This window comes from Schistocerca americana, chromosome 3 (genome assembly GCF_021461395.2).
Source record: "Schistocerca americana isolate TAMUIC-IGC-003095 chromosome 3, iqSchAmer2.1, whole genome shotgun sequence".
NCBI classification, from domain to species: Eukaryota; Metazoa; Arthropoda; class Insecta; order Orthoptera; family Acrididae; genus Schistocerca; species Schistocerca americana.
In genome coordinates, this window is record NC_060121.1 from 888,387,094 (window position 1) to 888,402,949 (window position 15,856).

At 38.3% G+C, this 15,856-nt stretch overlaps 1 protein-coding gene across 1 annotated transcript in view; it reads left to right on the top strand.

Moving 5' to 3' along the window:
- Positions 1-15,856, top strand: part of LOC124605231 — a 135,626-nt gene that overhangs the window by 65,935 nt on the left and 53,835 nt on the right. Inside the window, exon 4 of the mRNA XM_047136781.1 lies at positions 3,448-3,613. Within this exon, the coding sequence (XP_046992737.1) occupies positions 3,448-3,613 (166 nt within the window). The remainder of the gene's footprint in view (positions 1-3,447; positions 3,614-15,856) is intronic.

Below are 15,856 nucleotides of genomic sequence, written 5' to 3' on the forward strand. Positions count from 1 at the left end.
AGTATCAATCTTCTGCAGGTCCTCCTGCATTTTGCTACAATTTGCTGGTAATGTAACTTTCCTACACACAACAGCATCATCTGTGAACAGTCTCACAGAACATACAACATTATTCACCAGGTTATTTATAAATATCATGAACAGTAATTACTTGATAATATTTCCAAAGTTAATGTTACATCTGACAGTTTTGCGCTGTTAAGAATGGCATATTGAGTTCTATCTGTTAGATGGTTCTGAATGAAGTCACAAAGCTGGCATGATATTCTGTATTTTGTTCACTGAGTTAACAGTGTGGATGTATTTCAGTTGACAGAGAACATGACCTCAAACTGTGCACCATTATCTATGTCCTCAAGAATCTCATGGATCAACTCAGCAAGCATAGTTCAAGAAGATCTGTATTTTCTCAATTCATGTTCATTTCTATGGCTACCCTCATTCTCAAAAAAGATCAGTAATAATTAGTAGAGCTGAAGCACTTTAATTGCACTGAACACAAATCAACAATGTGTTTAGAGAAACAACACTCTCATCATTAGATGAGATGATGAGAGAATTGTCTCCCAAAAGACATTTTTGATTTGTGTTCAGCACAATTAAAGTGGCTCACTTCTGCTGACTATTATTGATAAAATTATACAAACTGCTACCTTTTATCTGAAAAATGCATACCATTAAATGCAAAAAGATCACAACTTGTAACATGTTTGATAATTCTTCGCAATGGACTGACATCAGCAGTATAGGTCTCTAATTATATGCGTCAGACTGACAACCCCTTTTTAAACAGAAATGACTTGTGTTTTTTTGAACTCATTCTTTGACACTTTATGTATTGTAATTCAAATTAAAATGAGGAAGTTATATGTCATACCTAATGGAAACTCTTGTGCATTTTAATGCAAATATATTTATACCAGAAATACTCATTAATCATCAGCACTATGTGTAAAATTCTACTGGATCTGAATAACATGCTAAAATGCAGCAACCTTGTAGAATAACTAATCAAGAACTTAATTCAGCATTTCTTATACTTAGAAGTGTCTCTCATTACTCAGCTTGAAAAACATCGTGCTAGTTTTTTTTGCATACTTTCACCTGCTGTTGTTTTGACCAGCTATATTCTGAGGTTATGCAGGTAAAGCAAATTACATATCATTCAGAAAAAGAGAGCAACAAGAATACTTTATAAGTACGAAACCAAACATCCTGAAGAGGCCTCTTCCAAGATCTTTGAATTCTTACACTCATTTCCTAGGACATTTATTTGTTGCCGACAGTAAACATTCCAGACTTCAAGAAGAATATAATAATTCCAATCCCAAAGAAAGCAGGTGTTGACAAACGTGAAAATTACCAAACTATCAGTTTAATAAGCCACAGCTGCAAAATACTAACACGAATTCTTTACAGATGAATGGAAAAAGTGGTAGAAACCAACCTCGGGGAAGATCAGTTTGGATTCCGTAGAAATGTTAGAACACATGAGGCAATACTGACGCTACAACTTATCTTAGAAAATAGATTAAGGAAAGGCAAACCTACATTTCTAGCATTTGTAGACTTAGAGAAAGCTGTTGACAATGTTGACTGGAATACTCTCTTTCAAATTCTGAAAGTGGCAGGGGTAAAATAAAGGGAGCAAAAGGCTATTTACAATTTATACAGAAACCAGATAGCAGCTACAAGATTCGAGGGGCATGAAAGGGAAGCAGTGGTTGGGAAGGGAGTGAGACAGGGCTGTAGCCTATCCCCGATGTTATTCAATCTGTATATTGAGCAAGCAGTAAAGGAAACAAAAGAAAAATTCAGAGTAGGTATTAAAATCCATGGAGAAGAAATAAAAACTTTGAGGTTCGCCGATGACATTGTATTTCTGTCAGAGACAGCAAAGGACCTGGAAGTGCAGCTGAATGGAATGGACAGTCTCTGGAAAGGAGGATATAAAACGAACATCAACAAAAGCAAAATGGGGATAATGGAATGTAGTCGAATTAAATTGGGTGATACTGCGGGAATTAGATTAGGAAATGACACGCTTAAAGTAGTAAATGAGTTTTGCTATTTGGGGAGCAAAATAACTGAGGATGGTTGAAGTAGAGAGGATATAAAATGTAGACTGGCAATGGCAAGGAAAGCATTTCTGAAGAAGAGAAATTTGTTAACATTGAGTATAGATTTAAATGTCAGGAAGGTGTTTCTGAAAGTATTTGTCTGGAGTGTAGCTATGTATGGAAGTGAAACGTGGACAATAAATAGTTTAGACAAGAAGAGAATAGAAGCTTTCGAAATGCTGAAGATTAGATGGGTAGATCACATAACTAATGAGGAGGTATTGAATAGAATTGGAGAGAAGAGAAATTTTTGGCACAACTTGACTAGAAGAAGGGATCGGTTGGTAGAACATATTCTGAGGCATCAAGGGAACACCAATTTAGTATTGGAGGGCAGCGTGGAGGGTAAAAATCATAGAAGGAGACCAAGAGATGGATACACTAAGCAGATTCAGAAGGATGTAGGTTGCAGTAGGTATTGGGAGATGAAGAACCTTGCACAGGATAGAGTAGCATGGAGAGCTGCATCAAACCAGCCTCTGGACAGAAGACCACAACGACAACAACAACAGTAAACATTTATTTCAGTTGCACAGAGATATTCGCAACTGTGATAAAAGACAGAGAAATAATTGCTCTGTAGATTTTACTTCCTTATCTAGGTTTACGAGTGGGATTATAGGTCTTCAACAAGCCCCTACCAAACACACAGCAAGAAACTGAGAAACCCTGTAAATTCAAAAGACAATTAAAAAGACATTTTACCACTCACTCACTCCTTCTTCAAATACCTCATATGTAGATTCAGAAAGTGAAGGTGCTCGTTAGCTGCTTGACAAGTGGTGATAATCACTATAAATAGGGGCATCCATTGTTACAGCACAGTCTATCAAGTTACGTGATTTTGTAAATGACATCCACTCAGTGTTGCCAAATTGTATAGATGGCTATTGTTTCCACCTGCAGCCATTAGCACTTTGTAGTTGAAAATTCGCAACAGTGCTGCCAACTGTCAGAGATTAACTTACATGTCTTCACTATAGGAATGTATAAAAGATTTACATTGACTTGCTTTACATCGCTGTAGGTTCTCCTTCATGATGGGCTCTACAGAACACAGTGAAAACAATTGAATTACTGCTTCATGGATGTTTCATTGTTGCAGATAATTGACTGCATTTTTTATTACTTTCCTTTTTATAAAAACTGCATTACTACATTTCACTGTAATGGATTACATATTAGGCTATATTAACGTATAATGTTAAACTAAAAAGTTACCTAATTGATAACAACTGCTCTTTTTCTTAACTAGTGGAATAGTTGTTAATTATTTGAGTTCTCTGGGCCATAAGTGATTAATTAAATTAAACATATGTAATTGCAGATCATACTACAGGACAGTGGTGTGTTTGAGATGTTGACCTTAGCACAAGAATTAGGAGTAGAAGAACTGAAGAAAACTTGTGAAGATCATGTAACATCAACATTGTCAGTCCTGAATGCATGCACATTCTTGGCTGCTGCTATGGAAATACAGGACCAGGCAGCAGGTAATTCATTTATTTCACTTTTGCTCCTGATTATAGATATATATTTTCATTCAGTAGTTCTGAAGACTAAAGCTCCTGAATTGTAGCTGGCACCAAATGGCAAGTAAATATATTTTGCTCTTCATTTGGTTAAATGTAATGTTTGTGATTCATCAACATCAATTGAAATACTTCACATGAAATGTTTGATGATTTCTCATTTTTTTAGTGTAACTACATATTTTCCTTTTATATCGCAATGACTAGCCTGAGGGTGCACAAATTTCTTTCATGTCTCATATTGTACCATTACTAATTATTATTAACAAAGAGATTCCACACACACAGATAATATGAATGTCTCTTACATAATGTGATGAGCTATATTCCCTGATTTTCAATTAATAAATGCAAAACTCTGATCAACAAACTCGGTTCAGCTTATTGTCTTCTTAAAAAAAATTTGCAGTGTCTTGATCTTCTACATCTACACTCCGCAAACCACTGGACGGTGCATGGCAGAAGGTGCCTTCTGCTACTAGTAGTCATATCCTCTCCTATTCCACTTGCAAATAAAGTGAGGGAAAAACGTTTGTCAAAAACCTTTCCACGAGCCCCAATTCCCTGAATCTAATAATCTTCATGGTCCTTAAACAAAATATATGTTGGAGGTGAAAGAATTGTTCTGTATTCGGGCTCAAATGCCAGTTCTCTAAATTTGCACAACAGTGCCTTGTGGAAAGTGCATTGTCTTCCCTCCAGGGATTCTCATTTGAGTTTACAAAGCATCTCCATAATACTTGCATGCTGATCAATCCTAATAGTAATAAATCTTGCAGCCCACATCTGAATTGCTTTGATGTCTTCCTGTAATTCAACATGGTGGGGATCCCAAACACTTGAACAGTACTCAAGAATGGATCTTGCTAGTGTTCTTTATGCCATCCCCTTTATGGATGGGCTCCACTTTCTAAAATTTTCCCAACAAAATAAAGTCAAAAATTTACCTCCCCTCCTACCAATCTGATGTGCTTATTTCATTTTATATCACTTTGGAATGTTATGCCTGTATATTTAATCAATGTGAATGTGTCAAGCTGGACCCTGCTAATGCTGTATTCAAACATTACAGGACACTTTTTTTCTCTATATTCAGAGCAAGTTGCCATTCATCACACCAACTAGAAATTTTGTCCAAGTCATCTTTTATATTCCTACAGTCATCCAATGACAACACCTTCCCCTGCACCACAGCGTCACCAACAAACAGCTGTAAATTGCTGTGCACCCTGTTCATCAGGTCATTTATGTATATAGAGAAAAAAACCAGTCCTGACGCATTTTCCGGGAGGGGGGGGGGGGGGGGCACTCCTGATGATACCCTTGTTTCTGATGAAAACTTGTCACTAAGGACCACATACTGGGTTGTCTTACTTAAAAGTCTTCAAGTCACTCACATATCTGGGAACCTAGACCATATGCTCAGACCTTCATCAACAAGCTGCTGTGAGGTACCATATCAAATGCTCTCTAGAAATCTAGGAATATGGAATCAATCTGTTGCCCTCCATCTGTGGTTTGTAGGATATCACGTGAGAAAAGGGCAAGCTGAGTTTCACATAAGTGATGCTTTCTAAATCCGTGCTGATTCATGGGCAGAGGCTATCCTGTCTCAAGGAAATTTATTTTATTCAAACTCAGAATGTGTTCAGGAATTCTGCAGCAAGTTGATGTTAACAATATTGATATGTAATTATGTGGGTCCATTCTTTTACCCTTCTTATAGACAGGAGACACCTGCACTTCTTTCCACTCACTTGAGTCTTTTTTGGTGGGCGAGAGATTCATGATAAATGCAGGCTAAGTAAGGAGCCAATGCCGCAGATTACTCTCTGTTAAACTGAACTGGGATTCCATCTGGACCTGGCAGCTTGTTTATTTTCAACTCTTTCACTTGCTTCTCCATGCCCCACATGCCATTTCTCATAAAAATACTAGCTTTCATCTCCGAGTGTCACTCATTCTTCTTAGACAATGTAGTTACAGCTAATAATTATGTATTCTACAAAAAATTAACAAAAAAGTATGAATATTGGGCATCAGAGTAAGTTCCTTCAAGAATTTATGAAATCTTATTGTAACTTAATAGTGCATTTACTCTGTAATGTTGTATGTGGCAAAAACATGAATGCAAATTTCAGATGAACCACCAAACAAACTGTATTGGAAAAAATTCAGTGTAGGCTCTGTACTTCTGTTTAGTGCAAAAATTATCATCCTTTACCCTGGTGTAAAATTTTTTCACCACATACACCGAAAATATTTGGAATCTCTAGACATTCAAGACTATATTAAAAGTAAAACTCAATCAAGAAAACTCATAAATTGAGAGACGGAATTGCTGGCCAGTGCTTACCTTCAGAAGGTACATTATATAGTACTGTCAATAGACACGTACAAAAGAAAAAGTGATGACACCATTCTATCTTTTGGAACTGTTGCATCCTTTCTCAGAGATATCCTGTCCCAATTCTTCTCAAAGACCAGTGTCCCAGAGTTTGAATCCTAGACATGAAGACCAGATCCACTTGTTAACTACTATTGTGCTTTGTACTGAAGTTACATAACCTTCAGTTTGCCACAAACTGATGTTAATTACTAGAAGTGCTACCACTAAAGATTTACTGGGAAGTAAGTGTATGTAAATGAAAATTTTTTGAGATATTTAATGGGCTTCTACAAGTTTTTGTCTCATTTACATAATATTCTTATTGCTTTACCATTGTAGATTTCCCATCCACCTGCTTAGCTGAGTGGTAATGTGTTTGCCTACCAAGCAGCAGGCCCGGATTCGATTCCCAACTGCGTTGGAGATTTTCTCCACTCATGGACTGGGTGATGTGTTGTCATCATCATCATCATCAACATTCAAATTATCCAATGTAGCATCACCTGAAATGTGACTTGCAACTCGGCAGCCGAACTTCCTCGGTTGGAACCTCCTGGTCATCAGTGCCTCATGACCATTTCATTTCATTTTGTAGATTTTCTGGGAAATAACTATAAGAAATCTGAGACCTTTAAAAGGCCTTTACAAGAGGCTGTCTTATTTACATACTACTCTTATTGCTGATGTCTGCTTTTGAAGAGTTACTATCCAAGGAGTTAAATTTCTGGGGAAATACAGGATGGAGCTACATAAAATAAGCTAGTACTATTTCTCTGACTTAAGTTAGGCACTGTTTTTTCAATGAAATTGTGTTTATTGAATGTTCATAAGATTAACACAAACAAGTTCCTCTGAACCAGGTGTAGGCCTCTTCAAGTATTACCTGAATTCTGTCCAGTATGGCCTAGTCTGAATTCTTAATTAATATGCGTGTGTCATTAGGAAATAGTACAACTTTGAACAGTGTTTCATAGTCACTAGAAGGCTATTTGCATAAGGGAAGAACAGCTGCACACCCAGTAGTAAACTTTGTGGATCCCATATTTTATGTTCTCCCATTCTGAGTTTAACATTACTCTTGTGTAAAAGTATGTCAATGTGATCCTCTACATTTTCTTATAAAGTTTATGCTCCAACCATGCTAAAAGATAGCATCAATTTTCCAAGCAGAAATTCTACTGGCAGCTTTCATTTTTATATCACTGTGTGAAATAGAGCCTGTTTATGTAAATATTGTACACAACAGTGTCATGACAGTTTATTACAAATGCAGTGCACAGAGTTACCTGTATTTTTTAACAGCTACTTCTCTTTTGATAATGTATACCATGATTAATTCCACATATCTGAAAATTGTCTTTCATGGTGCAATCTGTGGAACAAAATAATTGAACGAATGAGTCAATGAGCTTCTCTAGGCAAAGGTCTTCCTTGATGTGTCATATGGCTTGAAGACTAGACGCGTCTATGAATCATTTATTTTTTCTTATTAAAATACATCTAGATGTACTCTCACATCATCTTACACTAAAGAGCAAAGAAACTGGTACACCTGCCTAATATTGTGTAGGGCCCCTGCGAGCACGCTGCAACACAATGTGGCATGGAGTCAACTAATGTCTGAAGTACTGCTGAAGGGAATTCATGGCATGAATCCTGCAAGCCAGTCCATAAATCCGTAAGAGTATCAGGGAGTGGAGATCTCTTCTGAACAGCACGTTGCAAAGCATCCCACATATGCTCAATAATGTTCATGTCTGGGGAGTTTGGTGGCCAGCAGAAGTGTTTAAACTCAGAAGAGTGTTCCTGGAGCCACTCTGTACCAATTCTGGATGTGTGGGGTGTTGCATTGTTCTGATGGAACTACCCAAGTTCGTCAGAATGCACAATGGACATGTGTGGATGCAAATCAGACAGGATGCTTACATATGTGTCACCTGTCAGAGTCATATCTAGACATATCAGGGGTCCCATATCACTCCAACTGCACATGCCCCACAACATCACAGAGCCTTCACCAGTTTAAACAGTCCCCTGCTGACACGCAGTGTCCATGTATTCATGAGGTTGTCTCCATACCCATATACGTCCATCCACTTGATACAATCTGAAATGAGACTCATCTGACCAGGTAACATGTTTCCAGTCATCAACAGTCCAATGTGAGTGTCGATGGGCCCAAGTGAGGCATAAAGCTTTTTGTCATGCAGTCGTCAAGGATACATGAATGGGTCTTTGGCTCCGAAAGCCCATATCGATGATGTTTCATTGAATGGTTTGCATGCTGACACTTGTTGATGGCCCAGCATTGAAATCTGCACCAATTTGTGGAAGCATTGCACTTCTGTCATGCTGAATGATTCTCTTGAGTCGCCATTGGTACCGTTCTTGCAGGACGTTTTTCCAGCCGCAGTGATGTCAGAGTTTTGATGTTTTACCAGATTCCTGACATTCACAGTACACTCATGAAATGGTTGTATGAAAATATCCAGCCTTTCAGGCATTTTGGAAATAATTTGTAAGATAACATAGCAATACACCCAGAATGATTTTAATAGAATTTACACCATCTGTAGAAACCTACATATTTATATAATTCTTGGTTTGTATTAACACCTAATCAAGTAACCTTAGGTCTGAAAATATGAAACTCCTGTGACAGGCTATCAACAGAAGACAACAGGAGACTGATATGACAATTCCACAAGAAAAATTAGCACAACTCTGCATTGTAGTTCACAGCACTATTGTTATGGTAACTTTAGGAGATGGGGCTAAAAGTCAAGTCTTCCAGATCAATGAAAATATCCAGGAGATGCTGCAAGTCAGATAGCTTCAGTCTAGACATCTCCATTAGTTTCAGTGCTTTGGAGACAATGGCCAAAATTATTCACATGGTTCAACAAGTTCAAAAGCAGTTGGAGAATACAGGGTGTAATGTGCAAGCCAAGGCTAGAAACAAATGAGCGTGAGGACATCAACCACTGAGGTCGAGATGAACAAGTTAAATCAAATGCTAATAATACTGTATGTGTGTAATGTCTTTTCTTTCATCTTGTCTTTGTAGAGTGCTAACTATGCTGATGTAGGTGTTTTGAGTTGCATAATTATTTATGTTACTAAAGTGGTTATATTTTGTGGCATCAGTAAGAACATATTGTTCTGCCTAGACACTGTCATGGATAAAACCACACTAGTGACCCACGAGGAACATGCAATATCTATGGATTTAGGAAATGCATGGCACTTCCTTCCCACCAAACAATGAAAAATTTGAGCAACCAGTGTATTGGGACCTTTTACCTATACTGATTGACCTTTTAGTGGATTGTGTGGTGCAACAAACAATATGGAACAATACAAGTAAAACTCTACACGTGAAAGTGATTTTAACCCTCCTTCTACTCATGTACAAGAGCGTGTGGATTACATGTATCACAATTCTCTGTTTTCTTCTGTGGATCTTATAGGCTTCTTTCTGACAGGAGCAAGAGCAACTTATATCAACAGATGTTACTAGACCTACATCAGATTTTTGCGCCCAAGTCCATCATTGTGTTTATTTACCTCCTGATTTGAAGTGTGCTTTTGTGCTGGTTATCGAGGCAACAAATCTGATTCTGCCACTTTGTGGAACCCAGATGGCTGGGTCACACATGAAGTTATCTACTGTGTCACGATGAATCAATGGAACTGTGTTCAACAAAACCCTCAGAATGAGTCATTCAGTGCCATACTGAACATCTCCAGTTATGTCCACACTGTCCAGCATGTGTTACATTAACTGCCACAGTTTCTTCATCCCATCACCATATGCCTTTTGCAGGTCCAAGATGGCTGGGTTGCCTTATTGCAAAGGTTAAGCAAATCACCTGAACAACAAATCCACCAGACAATTTTCTCAGAGCAGTTGAGTGGACATACTCCTCACAGATATGGTTCCATGTATGAGACTGGTGGATCTGAAGTTAATACCAAACAATACATTAAGGACCATAGGGCTGAGTAAATTGCCTCGTGTTATTCAAGTGTCCTTATCACAAATGAAGGGCTCACACAAGAGACCAAACTACAATTTGCTAATTGTGTTTTTGCATTACAAGATGAATGCTCTTCTTGTTGCCCAGCAGCCACTAACAGACCAACCCATGACAGCCATATAGCATGATAATGTGATGCTCAGTGAAAAAGCTGGGCTGAACATAACTGGTGATTCATGATGCATCCCCACAGGACAACGCCTCCCAACTCCTGAGGCGCAATGCAGTCAGCTGACAATAACAGACCAGCCAACACTGCGTGCTATTCAGAACTCAGAGTTTAACAGCAACTGACAGAGTGTGTTGGTGCTGGTTCCATGCATGTTTCGTGCTGCTGTGCTCAAATGCACCTCCTCATGTGAGCACTGAAATGTACTTGCTATCTCTGATAGATGCCAGAGGTCATGGAATTAAGAAAGTATGCCACAGCACTATATATGTACACCAAATTAGTTTGCTAAACACATCCACACATACCATGGCTGTCTACATTCTTGACATGGGTACCAACCAAAGTTTCTAGTTGACTCAGGTTCCAAGATAAACATGATCTCGAGCACAGCTGCTATCCTCACACTTCAGCACCCTTGGTACAGCATACAGCTATGAATGTTCACATGCAATGATGTATAGTTCCATTACTCGCACTGTTGACTTAGGCATGGCAAGGAAAAACATTTACATGGACTTTTATGTTAGGTAACCTCAACAAATGTGTTAGAAGCTGACTTTTTGCATCAATATCACTAAGGCCCTGATCTAAGAGAGGAACTACTTTTCAACAGAGTGACTGATGCTTGCATTCAAGGTGTGGTCAGAGGACCTCCAGTTTCAGTTGTTCCAGAGCACACAGGGTCCTTAACATCTTCAGAAGATGAACTTCCTACAGTTGAAATGCTCACTAGGCAAACAGCCAACTATGATGACTTAGTTGTACATAGACACCGACAGTAAGCACACAGCACACTCCAAATAGCCAAGGTAGATGACAAAGGTATTAGACATGCCTAATGTTCTTAGTATTCGATTTAACTTGTTCATACTGATGTCAGCTATTGATGTTGCCACAAGGGTCTTTCCACTAGGTAGTAGTTGTGGGAGCACAATGTTAGAACTGGTTTGTAGATGTTTTGGTGGTAACTACCAAGTAATAAAATGATTTCAGAATAAGTGTGGAGCTCAATGAAGTCATCTAGACTTTAGGTTTTTTGGGGAGATTTTTGGGAATGATGAACTTGTAATTACAGTTGGGGATGCAGACAACAGTTTAGGCAAAACCTCAGTTACATAGTCAAAGATTATTTAAGATAAGTCTCATTTATTGTTCCATCTTCAGTGGGGTGGGGTTTGTCATCGTTGTTGTTCGTTCATACTGTCTCACCTTAATTGTCCACCTACCTCAGTATGGCTTCCTTATGATGTCCCTTCACTCTGCAGTAGTAGATACTCACTAGGCCATGTAGAGCAGCATTGATGAAACCACGACCTAATACCTACCACACAGAAGCCGCGTAACTCAAGTTGCGAATCAGTTCCTGTAAATTCATTTTAAGAAATTTCGGGTGGTGGGAAAATGCAGTTTACCTGCAGTAAGCCTTTGCAAATTCTAGTAAACTGGTTTTTTATTCTTAAGGAAGCACATTAATTTGCTATCAAGTCTGAATTTACCATTTTTACTGCTCTATCATTCCAAGTTCACAGTCAATATACCAAAATTCCACACGGAAAAGCAGCCAGAATATCTACCAGTCCGACCTGATTAATGTTCGCTACTACTGTAGCGAGTTGAAACTTTGGTCATATCAGTTGTCTTCAAAGTTAGAAGTGCTCGCCTAAATATTCCATAAAATACTCGGAACATGCCACACAGAATTTCACTGAGACCGAAATATCACACACTCATAATAAATCAATTAATTAATCAAATTGTCCTCAAAATGTTCATAACTTAAACAGCCTAAGTCACAACACTTCCTAACAGCAATGAACTCAACAGTTCTTTATTTTACATGTTATTTTCTCAGTGACATTTAGCATGATGTTACACATACGAAGGTTGGCAAGCGACTCCCTCGATGCCACCCCACTCTCTGCCTATCTAACTTTCTGCATGCAGGAACGGCTTAATTCTGATAGTCTAATGGTCTGAATGACCACTCAGAATGATCCTTCCAGATCATTCTTGCGGCAAAACTTGCCTGAGCCAATCACTAATCATAAAATCATTTACATCATTCCAATTCCATTTTCTAATATAATATTTAATAAAATACACTGAAATACAAAATAATCTTTAAATTAATTTAGAAACTTATTCCACTTCTAACTTTTATTCTGGCTGCTCTCTTACAAAAGCAAGCACGCTTCAACATACGTCATCAGCATCATGGTTGCACCACAATTTTCCCACGATTCAGTTTCATAAGTTTTTACATAAAATAGTATTAAGTTTTTTCATATGTCCCACAGACACTCTCTCATTAATTCTCATGTATACACACAACAAAATGATAAGCACATAATAATTTTGAATGATTTTTTACATTATGAAATGCAGAGTAATTAAAGTTATGAAAATAAAATTCCAGTTAAGTGATTTTATACACTGAGCACTCTGGTTATAACTTTAGATGATGATAAAAGACAAACTGCTATTGTTCCTAACTGAGTTTTGAAACATAAGTGTCGGTTTTATGACTTTTAAGTAATTTTCTCAATTTCAGTAACTGAAACAGATAATAATCTGAGATTTTAACAGGCTCTTCTACTTAATAACAAAAGATGGTATACAAAGTTTGAGCAAAATTTGATGATAATTACTATGGTTTATTTAGATTCATAGGGGATATGAATTTACGTTCCTACTAGATGTTACTGGAGACCATTCTCATGGCCGATAGTGTCAGCTCCGCTGTGAGTCATGGCAGAGAAACAATCCTGCAGCCACCGTGATAAGTGGCTGCATGCTATACTGTACTGAATGTTATTCCGTAATAACTTGCTACATTACAGTCTCAGTTGCACATTTTTAATTATATTATATGTATCAACCACACAGGTTCATCTTCAGATCTAAGTAGTTGCACCAGCAACCTGTCTTGTCCACTCAGAATCACATGTGCTTGACATGTGGTTCTGAGAAGACAAAACAGCTTGCTTCTGAGTGATAAAAACATGGAACCTAATTAAAGATGTGCAACTGAGACAGGAGAATAAATGAGGATTATCTTAAATGTCTATACAGTTGCTGAATATCTCAAGACAAATACACTGGGGCAACAAAAGTTATTAGTATCGCATATACAAGGTATAAAAAGGCAGTGCATTTGTGGAACTATCATTTGTACTCAAGTGATTCATGTGAAAAGGTTTCCGAAGTCATTATGGCTGCACAATAGGAATTAACAGACTTTGAATGCAGAGTGGTAGTTGGAGCTATACATATGGGACATTCCATTTTGGAAATTGTTAGGGAATTCAATATTCTGAAACCCACTGTGTCAACAGTGTGCTGAGAACACCAAATTTCAAGCATTACCTCTCACCACGGACAATGCAGTGGTCGACTGCCTTCACTTAATGACTGAGAGCAGTGGCGGTTGCATAGAGTTAGTTGTCAGTGCCACCAGATAAGCAACAATGTGCAAAATAACTACAGAAAACAATGTGGGCTATATGACGAATGTATCCTTTATGAGAGTGTGTTGAAATTCATCATTAGTGGTCTATGGCAGCAGATGGTTGATGCAAGTCCCTTTGCTAACAACACGACATAACCTGCAGCACCTCTCCTGGGTTCGTGACCATATTGGTTGAACCCTAGATGAATGGGAACCTGTGCCTGGCTAAATGAGTCCCATTTCAGTCAGTAAGAGCTGATGGTAGGGTTTGAGTGTGGTGCAGACCCCATGAAGCCATGGACCCAAGTTGTAAACACGGCACTGTGCTCACTGGTGGTGACTTCATAATGGTGTGGGCTGTATTTACATGGAATAGACTGGGTCCCCTGGTCCAACTGAACTGATCATTGAGCAGAATGGTTATATTTGGATACTTGGAGATCACCTGAATGCATTCATGGACTTCATGTTCCCAAATAACAATGGAATGTTTATAGATGACAATGCACATGCCACCAAACCACAATTGTTCACAATTAGATTGAAGAACATTCTGGACAATTCAAGTGAATGATATGGCCACCATGATCATCTGACATGATCCCATTTATGGGACATAATCAAAAGGCCAGTCCATGCACAAAATCCTGCACCAGCAACACTTCTACACCTACATCTATCCTATGCAAAACACTGTGGGTGTATGGCAGAGGGTATGTCCCACTGTACCAGTTATTATTCTCATGAACCCTATGTGAGTGATAGGTGGGGGGATGTAGTATATTTCTAAAGCAATCATTTAAAGCTGGTTCTTGAAACATTGTTAACAAATGTCCTCAGGAAAGAATACTTCTATTTTCAAAAGTCTTCTAGTTCAGTTCGCTCAGTATCTTCGTGACACTCTCCCACAAACATGTGACCATTTGTGCTGCCCTTCTCTGTATACATTCAATATTCCCTTTTAGTCCTATATGGTTCAGTTTCCACACACTTGAGCAATATTCTAGAACCGGCGACATGAGTGATTTGTAAGCAATCTCCTTTGCAGATTGACTGCACTTCCCCAGTATTCTACCAATAAATTAAAATCTACCACCTGCCATACTCATGAGTGAACCTACACGATCAATCCATTTCATATCCTTGCAAAGTGTTACAATCAGGTATTTGTATGAGTTGGCCGATTACAGCAGTGGCTCACTGATATTATTGTCACAGGACACTACATTTTTCATTTTGTGAAATGCAAAATTTAACATTTCTGAACATTTAAAGCAAGCAGTCAGTCTTTGCACCACTTTGAAATCTTATCCAGATGTGACTGACTATTTATGCAGCCTGTTTCAGATAGTACTTCATTATAGATAACTGCAGCATCTGCAAAATGCCTGATTTTACTATTAATATTGTCTGAAGGGTTATTAATATACAACACGGGCAGCAAGGGTCCCAACACACTTCCTTGGGGCACACACGAAGTTACTTCTACACCTGATGATGACTCTCCATTTAGGATAACATGTGCATCTCTCCTACCACTAAGTCCTCAATCCAGTCTCAAATTTCACTTGATACCCCATATGATTGTACTTTTGACAAAAAGCATGGGTGCGGTACTGAGTCAAATGCTTTTTGGAAATCAAGAAACACTGCATCTACATGAGTGAGTGCCTTGATATAAAGCTTTCAGTAAGTCATGTGACAGAAGTGCGAGTTGGGTTTCACATGATCATTGTTTTCAAAATCCATGCTGGTTGGCCTCAAGGAGGTCATTCTGTTCAAGATACCTCATTATGTTTGAGCTAAGATTATGTTCTATGATCCCACAACAAATTGATGTCAAGGATATTGGATGGTAGTTTTGTGGATCACTTCTACTACCCTTCTTGTAGATGGGTGTGACCTGTGCCTTTTTCCAAGAAATGGGCACTGTTTTTTGTATGAGGATCTACGATAGATAATAGTTAGAAGAGGCGCTAATGCAGCCACAAATTCAGTATAGAAGCTGACAGTGATTCCATCGGGCCCTGGAGCTTGGTTCAATTTTAACGATTTCAGCTGTTCCTCAGCACCACTGACACTAAAACTTATTTCATTCATCTTTTCTTTGGTACAAGGATTATACTGTGGCAATTCTCCTGTGTTTTCCTTTGTA